Source organism: Spermophilus citellus (assembly GCF_964194105.1).
Source record: "Spermophilus citellus genome assembly, chromosome: 9".
In the NCBI taxonomy this organism is placed as follows: Eukaryota; Metazoa; Chordata; class Mammalia; order Rodentia; family Sciuridae; genus Spermophilus; species Spermophilus citellus.
The window spans coordinates 10,721,588-10,744,333 of NC_138191.1; the positions used below are offsets into that span (position 1 = coordinate 10,721,588).

At 36.2% G+C, this 22,746-nt stretch overlaps 1 protein-coding gene across 1 annotated transcript; it reads right to left on the minus strand.

Moving 5' to 3' along the window:
- Positions 1–18,840: 18,840 nt before the first annotated feature.
- Positions 18,841–19,770, minus strand: OR10J5 (olfactory receptor family 10 subfamily J member 5; the record flags this gene model as incomplete). Its single annotated transcript, XM_081306080.1, has 1 exon — positions 18,841–19,770. One exon carries the CDS (start codon positions 19,768–19,770, stop codon positions 18,841–18,843), a length of 930 nt encoding a protein of 309 aa, XP_081162206.1.
- Positions 19,771–22,746: the final 2,976 nt, after the last annotated feature.

Sequence of the window (22,746 nt, forward strand, 5' to 3'; positions counted from 1 at the left end):
CTCTCATTATATCAAAGAAGACATTTGGTATTTGTTTTTTAGGGATTGGCTAGCTTCACTAAGCATAATCTGCTCTAGTGCCATCCATTTCCCTGCAAATTCCATGATTTTCTCATTTTTTAGTGCTGTGTAATACTCCATGGTGTATAAATGCCACATTTTTTTTATCCATTCATCTATTGAAGGGCATCTGGGTTGGTTCCACAGTCTAGCTATTGTGAATTGTGCTGCTATGAACATCGATGTGGCAGTATCCTATCCTTGTAGTACGCTCTTTTAAGGTCTTCAGGGAATAGTCTGAGAAGGGCAATAGCTGGGTCAAATGGTGGTTCCATTCCCAGCTGTCCCAGGAATCTCCATACTGCTTTCCAAATTGGCCGCACCAATTTGCAGTCCCACCAGCAATGAGCAAGTGTACCCTTTTCTCCACATCCCCGCCAGCACTTCTTGTTGTCTGACTTCACAATGGCTGCCAATCTTACTGGAGTGAGATGGTATCTTAGGGTGGTTTTGATTTGCATTTCTCTGACTGCTATCGATGCTGAGCATTTTTTCATGTGCTTGTTGATTGATAGTATGTCCTCCTCTGAGAATTGTCTGTTCAGGTCCTTGGGCCATTTGTTGATTGGGTTATTTGTTATCTTATTGTCTAATTTTTGAGTTCTTTGTATACTCTGGATATTAGGGCTCTATCTGAAGTGTGAGGAGTAAAAATTTGTTCCCATGATGTAGACTCCCTATTTACCTCTCTTATTGTTTCTCTTGCTGAGAAAAATCTTTTTAGTTTAAGTAAGTCCCATTTGTTGATTCTTGTTATTAACTCTTGTGCTATGAGCGTCCTATTAAGGAATTTGGAGCCCGACCCCACAATATGTAGATCGGAGCCAACTTTTTCTTCTATCAGACGCAGAGTCTCTGATTTGATATCAAGCTCCTTGATCCATTTTGAGTTAACTTTTGTGCATGGCGAGAGAAAGGGATTCAGTTTCATTTTGTTGCATATGGATTTCCAGTTTTTCCAACACCATTTGTTGAAGATGCTATCCTTTCTCCATTGCATGCTTTTAGCCCCTTTATCAAATATAAGATAGTTGTAACTTTGTGGATTAGTCTCTGTGTCCTCTATTCTATACCATTGGTCCACCTGCCTGTTTTGGTACCAGTACCATGCTGTTTTTGTCACTATTGCTCTGTAATATAGTTTGAAATCTGGTATCGCTATACCACCTGATTCACACTTCCTGCTTAGAATTGCTTTTGCTATTCTGGGTCTTTTATTTTTCCATATGAATTTCATGATTGCTTTATCTATTTCTACAAGAAATGCCGTTGGGATTTTGATTGGCATTGCATTAAACCTATAGAGAACTTTTGGTAATATCGCCATTTTGATAATGTTAGTTCTGCCTATCCATGAACTGGGTATATTTTTCCATCTTCTAAGATCTTCTTCAATTTCCCTCTTTAGGGTTCTGTAGTTTTCATTGTATAAATCTTTCACCTTTTTTGTTAGGTTGATTCCCAAGTATTTTATTTTTTTGGAGGATATTGTGAATGGAGTGTTTTTCCTCATTTCCGTTTCAGAAGTTTTGTCGCTGATATACAGAAATGCCTTTGATTTATGTATGTTGATTTTATATCCTGCTACTTTGCTGAATTCATTTATTAGTTCTAGTACTTTCTTTGTAGACCCTTTTGGGTCTTCTAGGTATAGAATAATGTCGTCTGCAAATAGTGATAATTTAAGTTCTTCTTTTCCTATTTTTATGCCTTTAATTTCTTTTGTCTGTCTAATTGCTCTGGCCAGTGTTTCGAGAACTATATTGAATAGAAGTGGTGATAGAGGGCATCCCTGTCTTGTTCCAGATTTTAGAGGGAATGCCTTCAATTTTTCTCCATTCAGAATGATGCTAGCCTGAGGCTTAGCATAGATAGCTTTTACAATGTCGAGGTAAGTTCCTGTTATCCCTAGTTTTTCTAATGTTTTGAACATAAAGGGATGCTGTACTTTGTCGAATGCTTTTTCTGTGTCTATCGAGATGATCATATGGTTCTTATCTTTAAGTCTATTGATGTGGTGAATAACATTTATTGATTTCCATATATTGAACCATCCTTGCATCCCAGGGATGAATCCTACTTGATCATGGTGCACAATTTTTTTGATGTGTTTTTGTATTCGATTTGCCAGAATTTTATTGAGGATTTTTGCATCTAGGTTCATTAGAGATATTGGTCTGTAGTTTTCTTTCTTTGAGGTGTCTTTGTCTGGTTTAGGAATCAGGGTGATGTTGGCCTCATAGAATGAATTTGGAAGAGCTCCCTCTTTTTCTATTTCCTGAAATAACTTGAAAAGTATTGGTATTAATTCTTCTTTAAAGGTTTTGTAAAACTCCGCTGTATACCCATCTGGTCCTGGGATTTTTTTGGTTGGTAGTCTTTTGATTGCTTCTTCAATTTCATCCATTGATATTGGTTTGTTCAAATTGTGTGTATCCTCCTGACTCAGTCTGGGCAAATCATATGGCTTAAGAAATTTATCGATGTCTTCACTATCTTCTATTTTATTGGAATATAGGTTTTCAAAATAATTTCTAATTGTCTTCTGTATTTCGGTAGCATCTGTTGTGATATTGCCTTTTTCATCCCGTATGTTAGTAATTTGAGTTCTCTCTCTTCTTCTCTTTGTTAGCATAGCTAAAGGTCTGTCGATCTTATTTATTTTTTCGAAGAACCAACTTTTAGTTTTGTTAATTTTTTCAATAGTTTCTTTTGTTTCAATTTCATTGATTTCCGCTCTGATTTTAATTATTTCTTGCCTTCTGCTACATTTGCTGTTGTTTTTCTCTTCCTTTTCTAGGGCTTTGAGATGAAGTGTGAGCTCATTTATTTGTTGGTTTTTTTCTTTTTTTGAGGAATGACCTCCAGGCGATGAATTTCCCTCTTAAAACTGCTTTCATTGTGTCCCATAGATTCCGATATGTTGTGTCTGTATTTTCATTTATCTCTAAGAATTTTTTTATTTCCTCCTTTATGTCTTCTGTAACCCATTGATCATTCAGTAACATATTGTTCATTTTTCATGTGATGTAGGATTTTTCCTTCCTTCTTTTAAAAAAGAAAGTGAAAAGACATCTATCTACTCAATAGGGAAATATATATATATACACACATATATATATGAATATAAATATATATAATCTTACTATTCAATAATAAAATGACTAATAACCCAATGTAAGTTTCTTTAAAATATCATTTTCACATTAAAATACCTTGGCTCTATTGCTGAGAAACAGTTTGCTACATATACATGGATTTACTTCTATATTCTTCAGTTTATTAAACTGATTTATACGTGTGTTATTATTTTATAGCCTCACTGACTAGATTAAGTAGTTTTACACCAGCATTAATACCCTACTTTTTTCCTTTAAAATTTTGTTTTGGTTGCTCCAGGTATTTTATATTTCTATATACATTCCAAATTGTTTTTTCAATTCCTATTTTTAAAAGGCTGTTGGCATTTTGATTGAGATTATTTGAATTTATACACTAACTTAGGGAAAATTGATATCCTACTAATAATCTTCTAATGCATGTGCATAATATTTATATCCAGTTATTCCTGTCTAATTTCTCTCAGCAACATTTCATAGTTTTCTGTGTAGAGGTCTTCATATATTTGTGAAAGTTCACACTCTCTGTTTTTAATGAAATTTAATGATATGTTACATAGTTTTCAGATTGTTGCTCATATTTAGAAATACAATTGATTTGTATATATTGATCTTTTACTCTAAAAACTTACTAAATTTATTTACTAATCCTAGAATATTATCCATCAATTTTTTATATACACAACCAAATCTTATGTAAGTAAATAAAATTTATACTTATTATTTTACAATCTTAACCTCTTTAATTTCTGTTTCTTGTCTCATTGCCCTGGTTAAGAACAGTATGGCAATATTGAATGACAGAAGAAGGCACTCTTATTTTTCTCCTGTTCTAAGAGAACAAACATTTTCTTTGACTATCAATTATAACAGCTGGCAGTTGAGAATATTATCTTCAAGTAGTACATATCCATGAGTCTTTCATGAATGAGAACTAAATTTTGCCCATTTTTAAATCAATTTTGAGTTAATCACATATGGGGAACTCATTAATTGATTTTCAAATGTTAAACCAATTTTTTTTTAACTTGGAAAAACCTCACTGGTTCATGGCATATGATCTTTTTAAGGTATTGTTGGCTTTTATTACCAGCATGTTGTAAAGGACTTTTGCAACTATGTTTCAAATGTTTTCTTAAATCTTTGTTAGAATTTACCAGTGATGTCATTGAGAGCTGGTGCATTTCTTGTGAGAAAATTTAATTTAATTTAATTTATAATGCATGGCTATTCCAACTTTCCATTTCTTCTTGAGTTAAATTTGATCACCTGTGACTTTAAAAGAATTTGTCCACTTTATGTAAGTAGTTTAATTTATTGGCACAAGTTTCTATCATATTTCTTTTTTTTTCTTTTTTTATTGGTTGTTCAAAACATTACAAAGCTCTTGACATATCATATTTCATACATTAGATTCAAGTGGGTTATGAACTCCCATTTTTACCCCAAATACAGATTGCAGAATCACGTCGGTTACACATCCACATTTTTACATAATGCCCTATTAGTAACTGTTGTATTCTGCTACCTTTCCTATCCTCTACTATCCTCCCTCCCCACCCCTCCCATCTTCTCTCTCTCTCTACCCCATTATCATATTTCTTAATCTTTTTATAGATATAGGATCTATATAGTAAATGGATCTATACAGTAAAATCCCTCTTTGATTGTTTCTTCCTTTTTTCTCTCAGTTCATCTATCTAAAATATTATCAAATGTATTTATTTTTAAAAATTCAATGTCATTGACATTTTGTTCGTTTTTTTATTCACTGATTTTCTTCTATCCAATTTGAATTTAATTTTCTGTTTTTAGCCTCTTAACCCAGTAAGTCTCAAGTTTTCAATCTGCAAATATTTCAACTAAATTGACAGAAGTGCATTAAAATAGGCTGGAAATCATAATGAAAAACTTATATAGACTATATATTAATTGCCAATATATTAACTATGTTTATTATACTTAATTATTAAGATTGTTTTATTATTAAATATAATTATATATCATGTTTTATATTTAAGTTTTTGTAAATGTTCCACGATTGAGACAAGGGGACAAAATAAATTTTTATGTAATATGGACTTTTCTTCTATACCAATATTAACATTCAAAGCTATAAAATTTTCTCGAAGGACTAATTTAAGTGGATTCATCACTGGTGTATAGGAATGCATGCGATTTATAGGTGTTTATTTTATATCCCGCGACTTTGCTGAATTCATTTATTAGTTCAAGAAGTTTTCTGGCGGAATTTTTTGGATCTTCTAAATATAGAATCATGTCATTGGCAGTTAGTGATAGTTTGAGTTCTTCTATACCTATTTGTATCCCTTTAATTTCTTTATTCTGTCTAATTGCTCTGGCTAGAGTTTCAAGGATGATGTTGAATAAAAGTGGTGAAAGAGAGCATTCTTGTCTTGTTCCAGTTTTTAGGGGGAATGCTTTCAATTTTTCTCTCTTTAGAATGATACTGGCCTTGGGTTTAGCATATAACATTTACGATGTTGAAATATGTTCCTACTGTCCCTAATGGCAATCATCAAGGGTAGTAGCTCAGTGGTACAGTGCTTGCCTAGTATGTGTGAGACCCTGGGTTCAATCCTCATCACCACAGAAAAATAAATAAATAAAATAAAAGGTATTGTGTCCATCTACAACAAGAGCAACAACAACAACAAGAATACAGGCAAATGTAGGCGAGGATGTGGGGAAAAATGTACACTCATACATTGCTGGTGGGAATGCAAATTGGTGCAACCACTATGGAAAGTGATATGGAGATTCCTCAAAAAACTTGGAATGGAACCACCATTTGACCCAGCTATCTCACTCCTTGGTTTATACCCAAAGGACTTAAAATCAGCATATTACTGTGATGTGGCCACGTCAATGTTTATAGCAACTCACAATAACTAAACCATGGAACCAACCTAGGTGCCCTTCAATAGGTGAATGAATAAAGAAAATATAGTATATATATTCGATGGAATATTACTCAGCTTTAATGAAGAATGAAATTATGGCATTTGCCGGTAAATGGATGGAGTTGGAGAATATCATGCTAAGCTAGATAAGCCAATCTTAAAAAACCAAAGGCAAAATATTTTCTTTGATATGCAGATGCTAATTCACAATAAGCAGTGGGTGGGGAGACAGGGAATGACAGAGTTGCTTTAGATAGAGGAGAGTGAAGGGAGGGGAGGGGGATATGGGGATAAGAAGAATAGTAGATTGAAACAGACATTTTTACCTTATGTGCATATACGACTGCATGACTGGTTTGATTCTCCAACATGTACCATCAGAAAAATGAGAAATTTTACCCCCCCCATTTATGTATTATATATCAAAGTGCATAAATGAATTCTACTGCCATGTATAACTAAAACAAATAAAAAATTAATTTAAAAAAAGAACTGCTTTAATTCTGTCACACAAGCTTTCATATCTTGTGTTTTCATTTTCATTCAGTTCAAAATATGTTCCAATGATCATTGTGATTTCTTCTTGGAGCTATGGGATATATAAGAGTGTTGTTTAATATCTAAGTATTTGTGGATTTTCCATATATATTCTGTTGTTGATTTCTAATTTGATTCTATTTCATTATTTAGAAAATATTTTGGATCACTTTAACCTTTTAAAATTTATCGGTGTTTGTTTTAAAGTCCAGAAAATGGTCTTTCTTGGTGAATGTTTCATGATCACGTAAAAAGAACATGTATTATATTGTTAAATAAAATGTTCTGTGATTTGAAAAATTTTCACATTTTTATACTTATTTTCTGTCTACTTGTTGCATAGATTATGTAGAGAGAACTGTCGAAATCTCCAATTATAATTATGGATTTGTGTCTTCTTTCAACTTTGTCAGTTTTTGTATCATGTTTGAAACTGTTATTTGGTATGTGCAAACTTAGAATGCCGCTTCTTCTTGATAGCTTGAGTGCCCTTCTTATCATTATGAAATGCCTCTCTTATGTTTGGTAAGATTTCTTTAATGAGACCTAATAGATATGATATTAATATAGTCAGTATAGTATTCTTATTTGTACTATTTGCACGGTACGCAATGCTCCATCCTTTTTACTCTGATATTCTTCTTTGCATTTGAAGTATGCTTCATGTGGAAGGAAATAATTGTCTTGCTTTTGTTCTGTCTGATGATCTCTCCATTTTGATTGAAGGGTTCACACAATTGAGATTTAATGTAATTATTAGTATGGTGAGGCTCAATCTATCATTTTGCTATTTGTTCTATTTGATCCACTTCTTTGTTGTTCCATTTTCTCACCTTATCCTGCCTTATTTGGATTGTGTATGTTTTATGATTCTATCTGATCACCAATATTGGATTAGTAGCGATACCTATTTGTTCAATGTTAAGTGGTTGCTCAGGAGTTTATACTGTTCATCTTTAACTTGTCATCAGAAAACACGATGCCATCTCACATGCAAGGTAAAATTACATAAGGTACTTTCATTCCCTTCTTCTATTTATGTGCTAATCTTTTCTTACATTTTATTTCATTACGGTTGAGGCTATACCATGTATCTTTTAAAATGGATTTTTTTAAGTGTGCCTTATGTTCACTCATAAATTATTAATTCTTTACTTTCTTCATCCCTGTCTATATATCTATCTGCATTTCTATTTGGTGACACTTCTCTTCCATTTGAAGAAATTTTAATACTTATTGTGGTACAGGTCTGTTAGCAATAAGTTCCCTTAGCTTTTATTCGAAAAATATTTATTTGGACTTATATTTGAATAATATTTTTTTCTGAATGTAAAATTCCAGGTGTACAAATTTTACCTTATCGCACTTTAAAGATATTGTTTCACCGTCTTCTGACTTGCATTATTTTTAATAAGAAGTCTGATTGCTTTTTATAGTTATATATAGTCCTTCTCATATGGTAACTTTTATAATATTTTTCTCTTCATCACTGGTTTTAGCAATATGCTTTTGATATGCCCTGGTATGGGGTGGGATATGTATGTGAAAGTGAGTTTCTCTCACTTGTGTTTCATTGAATTTCTTGTTCTGGGGCTCTAGTGTTTGGATATGGTTTGAGTATGTGCCCTGAAGGTCCTTATGCTGGAAGTTAGATCCCCACCGTGGCAGTGTGGAGAGGTGGAACTTTTAAGAAGGCAGGCTTCATGGAAGGTAATTAGGTCATGGGGTACTACCCTTGGAAGGGATTGATGCAGATTTCATGGGAGTCTATTAGTTACCCTCCCCCCCAAATTTTTTTTTTAATTATGAGTCTGGCCCTCCCCCAATCTCTTGCTTACTCTATCATCCTCCCATGGGCTCCTACCATGATTCCATCCACCATACTGTCATGCCATCTGCCATGAGGCCCTGTCCAAGCCCAGGTGGATGCTCCCACCACACTCTTGGACTTCTGTAACTCTAAGTTAAATAAATGCCTTAGTATTGTTTCTTAATAAATTATCCACTTCCAGGTATTTTGTTATAATAACAAAGCACATTAATAAGGTGAATTTTTAATTTCTAACAAATTTTAAAATAGCACTGCCATTGTTTATTCAAATATTTTCCACTCTGTCCCTGTCTATTTTTTTTCCATAGACTCCAATTACATTTATGTTAGGCTGCTTGATCTTTTTCCACAAGTAGCTGAAGTTCAGTTTATTGTTTTCAATTATTTATTGCTCTTTGTTCCTATTTGGATAATTTCTATCCTTATGTCTTCAAGTTCTGTAATTTCTTCTTCTGCAATTCCTAGCCTATGGTTCATCTTATCCAGAGAAATTTTCATTGCAGTTCTTCTAATTCTACAAGTTACATTTGATTCTTTAGATCTTACACTTCTCTCTTAATTACATCCATGTTTTCTCTTAATCTTTGAACATACTTGAAATTGTGTTAACATCCTTGTCTGCTGATTTCATCATCTGTTTCATTTCTATTTCATCATCTGTTTCATTTCTGTCTCCTTCTTTGGAGTGATTTCTCTTGTGACGATAGGTGAAATTTGTGTTAGTTGGCTTTTCTGCACTGTGATCGAAAACCTGACAAGAACAACTTCAAGAGAAGGAAAATCTTATTTGGGGCTTATCGTTTTAGAGCATTCAGTCTATTGTGGGCCAACTCCATTGCTTTGGGTCTGAGATAAGGCAGAGATTCAGGCAGAAGAGTGTGATAGAAGAAAGCTGTCAGCTCAGGTAGCCAGGAAAGGGAGAGAGGGAGAGAGAGAGAACGAATGAGTGCAGGAAGAGCCAGGGACAAAACATAATCCCCAAGGGCTTGTCCCTATCCATGACCTACTTCCTTCAGTCACGTCCCACCCGCCTACAGCTACCACTCAGTAATCCATTCCAATGATTAATCCAGCAAATAGATTAATCCCCTTCTTAAGTGATAGTTGTCAAGATGTGATCATTTCACCTCTGAACATTCCTGTATTTCCACATGAGCTTTTAGGAAGACATCTCATATCCAAACCATAACAACAGTATTCTGTTTATTCACATATCTAGAAATGCTTTCGTAAATGCTGAAGATTTTTAATTTTATGTATGCAGAGTTTAAATTTTTTATGCCTTTAAAGAGTATCAACCTCTGTTGTGCTATATATTTGGGTTATTAGTGGATCAGTTTGACCCCATTAGGCCTTCTTTCTAAGTCTGATATGGCATACACCTCAGCCTTCATAATCAGGTTGGAGCAGCCTTACCCCAAAGGTCTAACCTTCCTGAGATCCCGGCTGAGGTCTCAGAGTGTCAGCTCAGCTTCTCTGCTCTAGCTTGGTCAAACGCCAGCGTACCACAGCCAAATGGAAACCTCGGAACCTTTGTTTAGCTGCATCTCCCCATCATTGTATTCTGCCAGCTTTATGGTCAAATGTGTGCATAGCCTAATATTTTGTTAAAGACTCTGGGGATGCTTATGCATATTTCTAGAGCTCTTATTTTGTGCATATTCCTCTCTTCTTATACCCCTCTTCATAATTCTCAGCTACATTGCTAGCTTTGGACTTCAATTTTTGCCTCCTTAGCTCAGCAAAACCTTGTGTTCTGCTTAGACTCCATTTCCCTGTGCTATATTTTACAAAGTGTCTTTAGGGGAAAAAAAAAAAGCAATGGTGCAGCTTAATTTTTGTATTTTTCTTCTCTTGAGAATCAGAGTGTTTCATTGCTTATTGTCCTAAATCTGAAAATAGTCAATTCATATGTTTTCCCATTAAAAAATACCTGGTTTTGAAAGGAATAATTAAATAACAGCTATTCCTTCCTGACCAGGAGCAACAGAATACAATTGACTTTGCATCTCTTTTGTATACCATCAATTTACTGCCCTTTAGCTTCAAATTTCCTTTCCTTGCTTACTCTGGAAGGAATGGACCTGGACCCTTGACACCTACCCTAATGTTAAGCATTTTTAACACCAACTGCAATAGAAACATGGCAGTATGAGGGATTTCCCCTCTGAGTTCCAGAGTAATCCACTGGGCATCTCTCTTGAGGATGGATTGACTTCCCCAACACCAAATTCCTGCAACATGGGCAGCTTCACCAGGATCCAACTCCTGAAGTGTGGTGCAGTCAATCATACCAGTTTTCTTCAACATCTCTCTTTGTATAGTGGAGCACGTTCACAAGACGCCTTTCTCTGAATAGCTTTCACGAGCACACCGGAAAGGGGGTTTCTGGCAAACTCCAAAGTGTGGATTTTCAGCCAGGTGTGCTGGCATATGTTTCAGCCAGGTGTGCTGCAATCTCAGTGACTCCAGAGGTTGAGGCAGGAGGACCTCAAGTTTGAGACCAACCAAAGCAACTTGGTGAGATCTCAATTAAACAAACAAACAAAAAAAAAAACTGGGAATGTAGCTCAGAAGGTTTGCCTTTTCCCTGGATGCTTGTTACGTCTTCAGTATTCATATTTATTCAATTTTCCTAAATGCACATATACGATTTCTAGAGCAAAGCCGATCTCTTAATATGATCATTGCACAATCAATACCCAGAATAACATTGCAGCATCTCCACATCCAACACCCTGCAGAGTGACAGGATAAAAACCAATTAGAAAAAAATATCCCACACAAGTGGCAAAATTACCCTGTATGCAAGAATTGAATAAATATGAATGTTTTCCTTTTAAAAAATGGGTAAAAGACTATTTGTCTTTCTTGGTTTCTGAGAGCATCTCCTTGGAACAGGATGGAAAGAATCCTTATTCTGGCACTTTGGTATATAAATGAATTTATCTAGAGAGAAGATAAACCCCACATTTATGGATTTTACATACTAGAAATTTCTTCCTGGCCTCAGGTTTCTCCTGTTTTGAAATTTAAACTCGGGGAGATAATGCTCTAACTTAGGTACTTAGCCCAAAATGTAAAAATGTGGCTCTTGGGGAGATACAAGAAGGCTTACTCTACAGAAACAATCAGCTCCACCATTAGGGTAAAATAGCAATAAATTGAATCCTCAGTATATGTAAGAAGATAAAATATTTATAGAGAAAAATGAAAGCAAGCATTTTGTATTATTATCATGTTCCATTCCATGGGAACACTAAAGTGTGCTTTCTCACACTATTTTAGCCCTAGGAATAGTTACTGTTACTTGTATCTGCTCTGCCTACATTGTTTATAATTACCTTCCCTAATTGCTATCAAATTCCTCATCATTCCAGTCCCTTCTTGTATTTAACAATTCATTCTATTAAACTCTCTATTATAATTCCTGTGTGGCTTTTTGTCTCCTAATTGGGCCCTGACTGGCATACAATTCATTCTCACAAAGACTTCTAAGGCACTTGTTATCTTCTGATCCACAGATCCTATTTGTACATATTTCCTTAAGAGAGTTGATAAGTGTGATGTCGTGGGAAGAGGTATGACAAGCAAGATTTTTGTGATCTACATTATGTCAGAGGGAAGCAAAAAGAGCGTAGTCCTAAGGCAAGACTGTGAAAGTATACTATTGGCTCTACCAGGTAAAAGCCACCAACTCTGGTCATCCTTACAACTGATATGGAAACAAAGTCATGACCAAGGGCCAGGTGCCATCCTCATTTGCTCCAGTAGAGGTTCTTTTTATTTGGGGACAGCCAATGCAGTTAGTGTCATGAGCTGATTAAGTTTATAGTAGTTCACAGTCTTTCTCCAAATTATATTTGACTTTTTCGCAGACCAAACTGTAGAAATTCAATGTGTGTAACCCTTCTTTTTCAAGTTTTTCATTGTGCCATTCATTTTTTCCGTTCTTGCAGTAATGCAGTATTGCTTCTTATTTACAATCCTGGTAAGGAGGTCCAGCTCTAGGGACTTTCACTTGGTACTTGCTATCCTAACGGTACACATCCTATGGGGCAGTCACTTTGAGTATTCTGCCTGTTGCTGTGTATTCTTTGTTGTTGTTGTTGTTGTTGTGTAGATGTATACAACAGTAGGCATATTCTGGTTACACATGCAAGAACTGGGGAAATAATCACAAGATAGGTCCTTGAACCAAATTATCAGACCTGAAATAACACTTTATCTATCACCTGACTTAAGACAACCTAATGAAGTATCAGAGACCTAATGAAGTATCAGGAAGGTCAAGTCTCCTTGAGAAAGTATCCTGCATCACAGATACAAGTACACAGTTGTACATCTTCCACCAAAACTTCCCACCAACGGACGACGTGTGGCCAGACACTAAAGCAACTGCACTGAGCAAAGCAAACTCTAGATGCCCACCAGCCTTTCCTCATTTCTGCTCTGTGGATTAACAAATGCTTCACAACATCACAGTATTTCTCAGAGTTGGAATGGTACCACTTATTGTTAAACCAAAGCATTTCATAACAGTATCTTTACATTTACCTCTTTCTTCATGCTATAATTGCCATGTATATGACATCTATACACATTATAAATATATGCCCATTATAAATTTCAAAATAGCAGGTCATAATACTCTTACCAGGTGATATATTTTTAAAATAAATTAATAGAATAAAAATATATTATTTTATATCTACCCTGATATCTACCATTTCCATGATCTTCATTCCTTTCTGTAAATTTAAAGTTTGCATCTGGTGCTATTTCCCTTCAGCCTGAAACATCTTCCATTAACATTTCTAGTGCTGCATAAATATCTCAATTTTCACTTATCTGAAAGTGTCTTTACTTCTTTTCATTCCTAATGATATTTTTGTAGATATAAATGTGTGGTTTAATACCAAGATGTTCAATTGTCTTCTGGCCTCCATCATTTCTGATTAGAAGTCAAATAAAATTATCATTTTTCTCTGATATGAAATATGTCACTTTAATCTGATGACTTTCAAGATTTTATCTTTAGTTTTAAGATTTAACTCTGATATACATAAATTTGATGTTCTTTTTATTTATACTACATGATATTCACTGAGATTCTTGAATCTATAAGCTTATATTTTTCACTACTTTGGGAAAATTTCAGCCAATGTATCTTTAAATGTTTCTGTGGTACATTCTATTCTTTTTGACTGAGATTCTTAAGTTCATGAATATTAGATTTCTTATTTGTTGTACGGGCCATTGAATCAATGTTCATTTTTTTCCTTTCATTTTTAACTGTTCTTTAGATTCAATAATTCTTATTGATCTATTTTTAAGTTTGTTAACTTTATTCTGCCAACTCATCTATTGTTAAGCATATTAGTAAATTTTTCATTTCAAATATTTTAATTTTCAGGTCTAGATTTCTTGGCTGAAATTCCACGTTTACTCATGGTAGGTATATTTTCCTGGAAGTCCTTGTACCTGTAATACACCAGCCACTTTAAAGTTCCTGAGTCCTAATCAATTATTTATGAGTTGGTTCGTACAGACTGCTTTTCCTTTGGCTATGGGTCACAATTTCCTGTGTGTTGAGCACTTATTGTATGCCAAACACTGCAGGTAAATCACAGAGATTCTGGATTCATAAACCTTCAAGCTCTTGAGTCTCTGAGTAAGCTTGGTATCAGCAATCCTCGGTAAAACACAGTGCTGAGACAGCCTGAACCTATTCACTTTGACTTCTCCTATCAATATGTGCAAGGGTGAAACTCACCAATCCCAAGACAGGCTATTCTCTTTTATGGGGTTCTTCAGTACCCTGTGTTTAGCATTAATTTAGTGCTTGGTTATAATGGGTTGCAAGTAGACTGTTACTCAAATGAAGGATCAGGACTTATTTATCTCTGCATCTCTAGGGCCTAATCCTGTGCCTGACACATAGAGTGGGCATGCATGTCATATTTGTTATATGAACCAGCTAAATAAGAGAAATCACACAATGATAACACAAATTTCATAGAATTCTGAAATATATGGATCATTTAATTAAGAAGAAAGGGTCCTAATATAAACTCAGTTCCAACTTAATATATCAAGTGCCCATGATAAAATATAAAGAATATATTCATGATCATGGATAGACTTTGTTACAAAGACAGGAAAGGAATTATGACATTTCAGAAAAAAGTCTATCAACACTGAAAATAATAGAGATTTAACATCTGAAAAGTAAAGTTTACTTATTCATCCTAGTTTACTCTCTGAGGAGAATTAATAAATTATGCGTGTTCATGGATATGAATGAAGTAACAGAAATCATGGAGTTTAGGCTGAACAGATTTGTAATTGAAGCTCATTTCTATTTTAGTCCTACTTCTCTCTCTAAAGATCTATAAAATCTTGGGAAAATTATTTAAACTATTCACTCTTTGTGGATTTATATAAAAATGGGACACTGATACTTACTTTATGAAAGTTCTAGGAGAATCAAAAGAGATCCTAAATATGATCTCAAAGAGCTATAGAAATATCAGGGACGAAATGATGCAAATGAAGCACTTTTTACCACGATGCCCATCACATCTAAAACTCCCAAATGTTAGCACCCTCCCCACAGAAACACCCAGCTATGCATGTGAACACATGCTTACACACACACATTCATACATGTGCACACACCTCTTTAAATGTGTCTTCTTAAAAATTCAGTTCTGTGTGCCTCCTGCCAGCCATACAACCTGGGCCCAATTTTCTCTCTCCTGCCACTCTCCTCCTCTCTTTTTTTCCCCCAGAAACAAGTGTCCTCATTAATAAAATATTTTATTCTATTTATCATTGGGAGTATTGCAGCTATTTTCTCCTCTAATCCATCATGGGTTGCAATCAGGAAATGTGAAAAAAAATATCAAGTACAACTTGCTTTTCCCTGAAGAAGCTACAGAGTCATCACTGAGAAAATCAGAAGTTTTAATATCCATAATCGTCTTTTAAATAATTTTTTTTTCTAAAAGATAAATTTTGAAATAATTCTGGATTTTTATGAGTCTAGCTATCACGTGGTCAATTTTAAGTCTGTCAAAGTTATTGCCCCGGGTTATGGCTTAAAACATTAATCCAGCATTAATACAGTTTCCTTCCAAAGAGGGACTTTAGGGCTGGAGATGTAGCTCAGGGGTAGAGTACTTGCCTGGCATGTTTGAGGCCTTTGGTTCAATCCTCAGCACGTAAAAACAAAACAAACAAACAAACAAACAAACAAACCAAACCAGATTCTTTTCCTAGTGCAGTCTTAAGTGGCTGATTATTGTAAATATTTGATAAACACTCAACTGAGTTTACGGAGCAAGGGAGCAATGTTTAGACAATTCTATAATGGGAGATGGTTACCTCTACTCTGTTATCCTCTGCTACCTGTCTTTAGATGAAGGAATTCTGTAAGGCAGAGGGAATATGATAGGATGTATCTATCAAAAAATAATAAGCCTTGAGAGCCTTGGACAAGACCTTATACTTAATAGGTCTTTGCATGTTCATTCATCCGAAGGTAAATTTAGCACCTACTTTTGCCGAGCTAATACTCAACATAATAATAGGCAGACAGAGGTGAATAACCCCCTGCCGTCCCAACACTTCTGGCTTCTTCAGGCTGGTGTTTCTACTTAGGCTCTTCCTATTCCCTAGATCACCCTCCCTCACCCACCCCAGACATCAATCAACCCAACACCACACAAAGTTAATTACACATCAAGTCACTATGAATTTTTTTTCCTGACCTCCTAAATAGATGTGACTAATTCTTCTTAAAAAAAAAAAAAATACTCTTGACCCCAAACAACAATTTTGTACATGCACTTAAAACAAATTTTTGTGTTGCTTCTTTGGACTGTCACCCTCCATTGAACTGTGAATAACATTGAAACAGAGTTTCCACATTACTCATCATTGTAACCTCAGAACTAGTGAATTGCTTGACATGTAGTGCTTAAGAAATGAACGTAGACTGAGGCAGGCGGAATAAATAAATTATTACAGGAATTATTTTTCTCCTGATGAACAAAAGAGCTGAACAACAACAACAAAAAAAGTACTAAGTGAATAGATGTACTTGCGATATGCAATGGAAGAAAGAGAAACATGGGTATTGCAAGAAGAAGAAGATGATGATGATGATGATGATGATGATAAAATCAACAAAGATAATAAAACTAGCCCCACATCAGCCAGCAACACAGACATTATGAATAAATTATAGGAGGCAACACCAAGTGACTCACTGTTCCTGACTCATGCTGCTGAGAGGGCCGAGGATCACTGAGACCTACCCACTCTTATACTCTTACACACTCTTATACTGTCACTTTCCAGTTATCTCCTCCTGTGAGTCCAAAGACCTGCAAAGTATGTGAACAACTCACCTATTCCTGCAGGGAGAGGCAGGAATGGTGTTTAAACACTTAGGGAATGAGGAGAAAGAGATGGGAAATGTTCAAAAAAAAAAAAAAAACCAACTTTCCCTCTGATCCCTCAAATTCCCAGCTGGAACCACCCACGTCTTCTCATGTTCTCCAACTTAGTAAAAAAAAATAGCAGTGCCCATGTAGGTGAAAATGGACAGGGTAGTGAGGCCCGGCGGCACATGCAGGTAATCCCAGTGACTCAGAAGGCTGAGGCAGGAGAATTGCAAGTTTGGGGCCAGCCTCAGCCCTTTAATGAGACCTTGTCTCAAAGTGAAAAATAACAACGGGCTAGGGATGTAGCTCAGTGGTAGGATGACCCTCGATTCGATCCCCAGTACCACCAAGAGGGGACAAATGGACAGGGTTCAAATGATGCTTCTTTAAGAGAGTTTAAGGAAATGTGGAAACCAAGTCTATGAAGAGAAGTTGCATCTTGTCTCATTTCTATTTGGATTTGAGGGAAGAAATACTTAGACTATAGTGGGGAAAACACATCCATATTTACATTCAAAATGTAGTGAATAATTTTAAAACATTCAAAACCCTCTAACACTTAAGTCTTAACACCCCAAGGTAACAATGAGCCTCAAACTGAGGCACCTCTTCTAGAAGGATATCAAGAGCTAGTTCAAGTTCATCAGCTATTTGATCTCTCAACTGGCACAGCCTGCCACAAAGGACAATTGCAGAGGACCCTATACCTCCAACTTACGACTTCCTCACATAGGAATCTACAGAACAGACAGGAAAGCACACATCATCTCAAAGATGCTCAGTCCTATTTCTGGGACTCAGAATAGAAAAAATAAAACTGAAAAAAAAAAATAAGGAATCAGAACTGACATGGGAATGGGATAGAAGCGGGTGCCCTGAGTGTGTGAAAACTTTTGTTTTCACTTAAGAAAGTACCTGTGTCACTTGAGAAAGTATCTTTCCATTCAGTCTCAGAGATAAACTCTGGAGGGAATACCACAAAACAAAATGCTCCCACAATCTACCCCATTTGGAATACAAAATAACATAACATGGTTATGTTTACTTTAATATAAACAAGTTCCTGGAGAAGTATAAAGTTTGCACTATTTACTGCATGAATGAAAATTAATGGCATTTAATTTGAACTCTGGAATTAGCACAATCCATACCTAAGACAATGGCATTGCAGGTTCTATATAAAAATTAAAAATCTTTCAAGTGTCCATAGGTTAAAAGGAGGAGTCTTTATGAAAAGTGTATATGGATTTTAAAATGTAGTTATTGAAAACTGTAGTTATGTGCTTTTCCTGCTTAGCCTCTAGGGAATAGCAGAGATTTTTGCCTTTACTGCAGAGAAAAAGAAATACACATAGAAATGGATGTTATTAAAGAGCTAATATTGCTGTATAATAAAAGGGATCTTTTCTTCTCTTTTGGAAAGTTCTTCATTTTTCAATCAACAAGAATTAAGAAAATATTTTCTAAAATGAGTATTACAGAGAGCATTCTTTTAACATTGGACAAGGAAAGCTCTTTCTCAAGCTTTCTCAAGAAAGAAAGCTCTTTCTCATTTCCCTCTTGAGAGGGAAATGAAAGCTGCTATTTTCCTAAGCCCCCTACCACCTACATTCCAATGACCTGTGCTCCATAGCCCTATACCAGACCAGGTCAAGGATGTGACTGTCAGAGACCGAGTGGGAGCCAAAAGAGGTCTCCAAATCAAAATGGAATGACTCTCATACCTGGTAACAAAACATTGGAGCAGAAACCCTGCTTTCTGCCATCCCCAGAATATTAAAAAGAAAAATACGTCTGCTGTCTGACATTATTCTAGCCAGATGCTGTATTTGATGAACATTTGTGCTGCGGCTTATTTGTAAGTAGACACACACCACACTGGGTTGAAGGTCTCCTGCCAAAAAGGTTTCAATCTGTTAAGAAACGCTTCTGCCCACAGCTCTGCGCAGGGCATCCTTGACCTCCTTGTTCCTCAGACTGTACACAACAGGGTTCAGCAGGGGAGTGATGATGGTATAGGTCACAGAGAGAAGAAGGTCTTTTTCTACAGAACTCTCTGACTTGGGCTTGAGGTAGGCTATGGAGGCACAGCCGTAATGGACAACGACCACAGTCAGGTGGGAGGCGCAGGTGGCGAAGGCCTTCTTCCGACCGTCAGCAGTGGCGATTTTAAGAATGGAATAGATAATTAGAATATAGGAGATGGTTATGAGGCCTATGGGCACAAGAATCACAAATGAACTCACACCATAATTAATTATCTCATTGATAGTGGTATCAACGCAAGAAAGTTTCATGACTGGGTGAATGTCACAGAAGAAATGATCCACCACTGTGCCACAGAAGGGCAAATTAAACATGGCTGTCACCTGAAGAGTCGCCATCATCAGGCCAGTGCCAAAGGACCCACATACCAAACTGGTGCACATTCTTTTGCACATGATGACCGTGTACCTCAGCGGCGCACAGATGGCCACATAGCGGTCGTAGCCCATTGCTGTGAGAAGGAAGCAATTATTAATGGCTAAGGTGACGAAAAAGAACATTTGAGTCGCACAACCTGGTAAGGAGATGGGCTGGTTATAAAAAATCAGACTGGAAAGCATCCGTGGGACAATGACCAGTGTGTACACCGTCTCTGAACTCGCCAGCGTGCTCAGGAAGAAGTACATGGGAGTGTGGAGGTGACGGTCAATACAGGTGATGGTCACAATGATGATGTTTCCAGCCAGAGTGAAAATGTAGACGGTTAGGAAGACCACAAAGAGGGTTGTTTGATGTTTTCCGAAGCTAGAGAATCCCAAGAAGGTGAATTCTGTCACTTCCGTGAGGTTCTTTCTCTGCATTCTGCTCTACCAGGGTCTGAAAGCAATAAAACAAATCATCAAGGGGAAACTTCTCATCAGCAACTGGATTTTAAAACAAAGGACAATGATGGCTAAACTGAGAGAGTGAGCTTTTCCCTCCTTTGTGACCGGCAAGTTCTTGTTTAGGGTCCTTGCACAGAGAGAGAGAGAAAATGTTTTCAATGTTTCTTTCGATGTACACATGTGAACGCTATCCCTGCAGAGCAAACTTTCTGCACAGGGAAATTTCTGAGCACATGATCATCTCACAGACACTTCTGATGTCAGAAAGGGAAGGGAAACAGCGAGGAGGAAGTCAGGTTCTGTTCCAAATGCATAACAATATCGAGCACTCAAACCCTCTTAACAAGAACGAATACCACTAAAGTGCATGTCAAGGAAGCCATAAAGATAAGTGTTTGGGAACAAAATGATATAGCAGTATGAAGTATGCAAGCTAGACAGACTTTGCAAAGCGGTTGTTGAATTTGACAATAAGATCCCCAGTAACCTTTTCCACGGTGTTTAGATTGAATTCTGAATGTAAGAACTTGATTTCGGAGAGGTAATAGGGTCCGGATGTTTCATCAGACCCTCAAAGCAGAACAATGACAAAACGTCTTCTGCAATGATCAGTCCACCGAAATTGATCACTCCAGTCCCATCAAAAAAAAAAATCTCTTTTGTTGATTTCAGTAGTCCTTTTGAATGAGTCAGGAAGACAGGGTTGTGATTGAGAACTGAGAAAATATTTAGTTTTCACTGTAAGACAACTTGAGACGTAGACAAGGGAATATAAACTCCACAGTTGAGAGGAGGACAGATTCTGCCAGCAGTCTGGAACCCAACTGACATCTATTTTTAAAAATTTGATGAACAGTTAATTTGATCTAATTATAGGAAGCACCACACACTAGTCCCCTTTGTTTGAAAGTGAGCCCATTTACCCTCCCTTTGGGAGGTTGAGGCAAGATGATCACAACTTCAAGGCCAGACTGGACAGCTTACAGAGACCCCACCTCAAAATTAAAACTAAGAAGTTCTGGGAATGCAGCTCCGTGCCACTGGGACCCTAGGTTCAATCCCCAATGATTAAAAACAAACAAATGAAAAAAAAAGGTAGGGGAAACATATATAAGTTGTATGGAGACCATGCAGCTGATCCTGCGGCTCTCTACAGTGATGGTTTCATTGATCTCTCTTCATTTTCAGAATTATTGAAATAGGCTTTCCTCCCTCATCCTCCATGATTCTTTCCAAGTTGGCGTGAGCATGATCATGCTTGTGAAGTTGTTTGCTCACATGTGGCTGAAGATGTGTCCATTGCTAAAACTGTTAGACTTGCTTTTTCATGCCTCTCTGCATCGTTTGGTGCTTCTGACCCCTGCCTCCTGGAAACATTCTCTGACCTTGGTCTCCATGATGACACATTTTTTTGCCCATCTTTCCAGCACTCACGCAGTTACCTCCACCAACCAGCTCAGTCCACCCACAGCATGATTACCATCTCCTGTCCTCTGGTTGACCCTTGGCCCTTGCTTTTTCTCTTTCCATAATATCCCTCACATTTTTTTCCTGTTATATTTTTATGTTATATTGCTCAACTCTCTAATTTCCATCACCAATCTTTTCCCCATTTCTCCAACTTACCTCTCTCTTGGCTTTTCTATTTGTCTGTCTTGCCATCATAATAAATTTTGTGCTTTTGAAAGTGAACTAAACACCAACACTTTTCGGGTTGTGTGACCCTCCTCAATGATTTCATCAGCAATCCAACCAATCAGTAGTAGTCAGTAGTTTGGAGCTACATCTACTCAACATCACATTCAGTGGATTTTTTTCCTTAAAGTAGATCTCTTTTCTGTCCGAATTCCTAGATCCACAATGACCCACTTCAGATTAGGGGGACCCAGTTCTCTACTCAGGATAATAAAACATGTTCCCATTCTAAAATGCATATGGCTATACAGAGGATTAAGAAATCAAACCAGTTTTGAAAAATAAGTACAAAATGAAGACTCAACCCACTTCACTGAGAGATTCTAGTAATCACGACAATTTGGTATCAGTGCCAGGACAGACAATGAAAGAAAATGTAGAGTCCAAAAATAGAACCAGAATTATATGTTCAATTCATTTTTCCATAAAAATGGAAGGCATCTCAATGGTAGTATTTTCAACAAATGTCGGTAGAACACGTAAACATTCACATGGGGGAAAAAAATCAATCTCAAACTTTACACAAGACAAACACAAAATAACCCGATATGAATCACAGAAATGTATAAGAGAGAAAACTACAAAAGATCTAGATGAAAATAAAGGATGAAATCACCATGACCTTAAAATAAGCAAAGAGTTCTTAGGTAACAGAAAGCATAATTCATAAAGAACAAGATCACAAACTGAACTTTATCAGAACTAAAAGCTTCTACTTTTCAAAAGACATTGTTGAAAACAAACAAACAAACAAAACAAGATAAGCCCAGAGTAGGAAAAACCATTCATCATAAATAAATCAAAAATTGTGGGGCTGAGGATGTGGCTCAAGTGGTAGCGCGCTCGCCTGGCATGCGTGCGGCCCGGGTTCGATCCTCAGCACCACATACCAACAAAGATGTTGTGTCCGCCGAGAACTAAAAAAAAAATAAAATAAATATTAAAAATTCTCTCTCTCTCTCTCTCTCTCTCTCTCTCTCTCTCTCTCTCTCTCCTCTCTCACTAAAAAAAAAAAAAAATTGTATCCAGAAAATATATAAAGAATTCTTGTAACTCAATAATAAGACACATTGGTAAATTGGCAAAATATTTAAATAGCCATTTCACAAAAGAATATATAGAAATAATCATCATGAAAGGATGTTCAACATCATTAGTCATCAAAGGAATGTAAAATAAAACCAGAATGAAACAGAATGAGACATCTCTACAAACCAACTCAAACAACTAAAATTAAAAAGTCTAACAACACCTAAT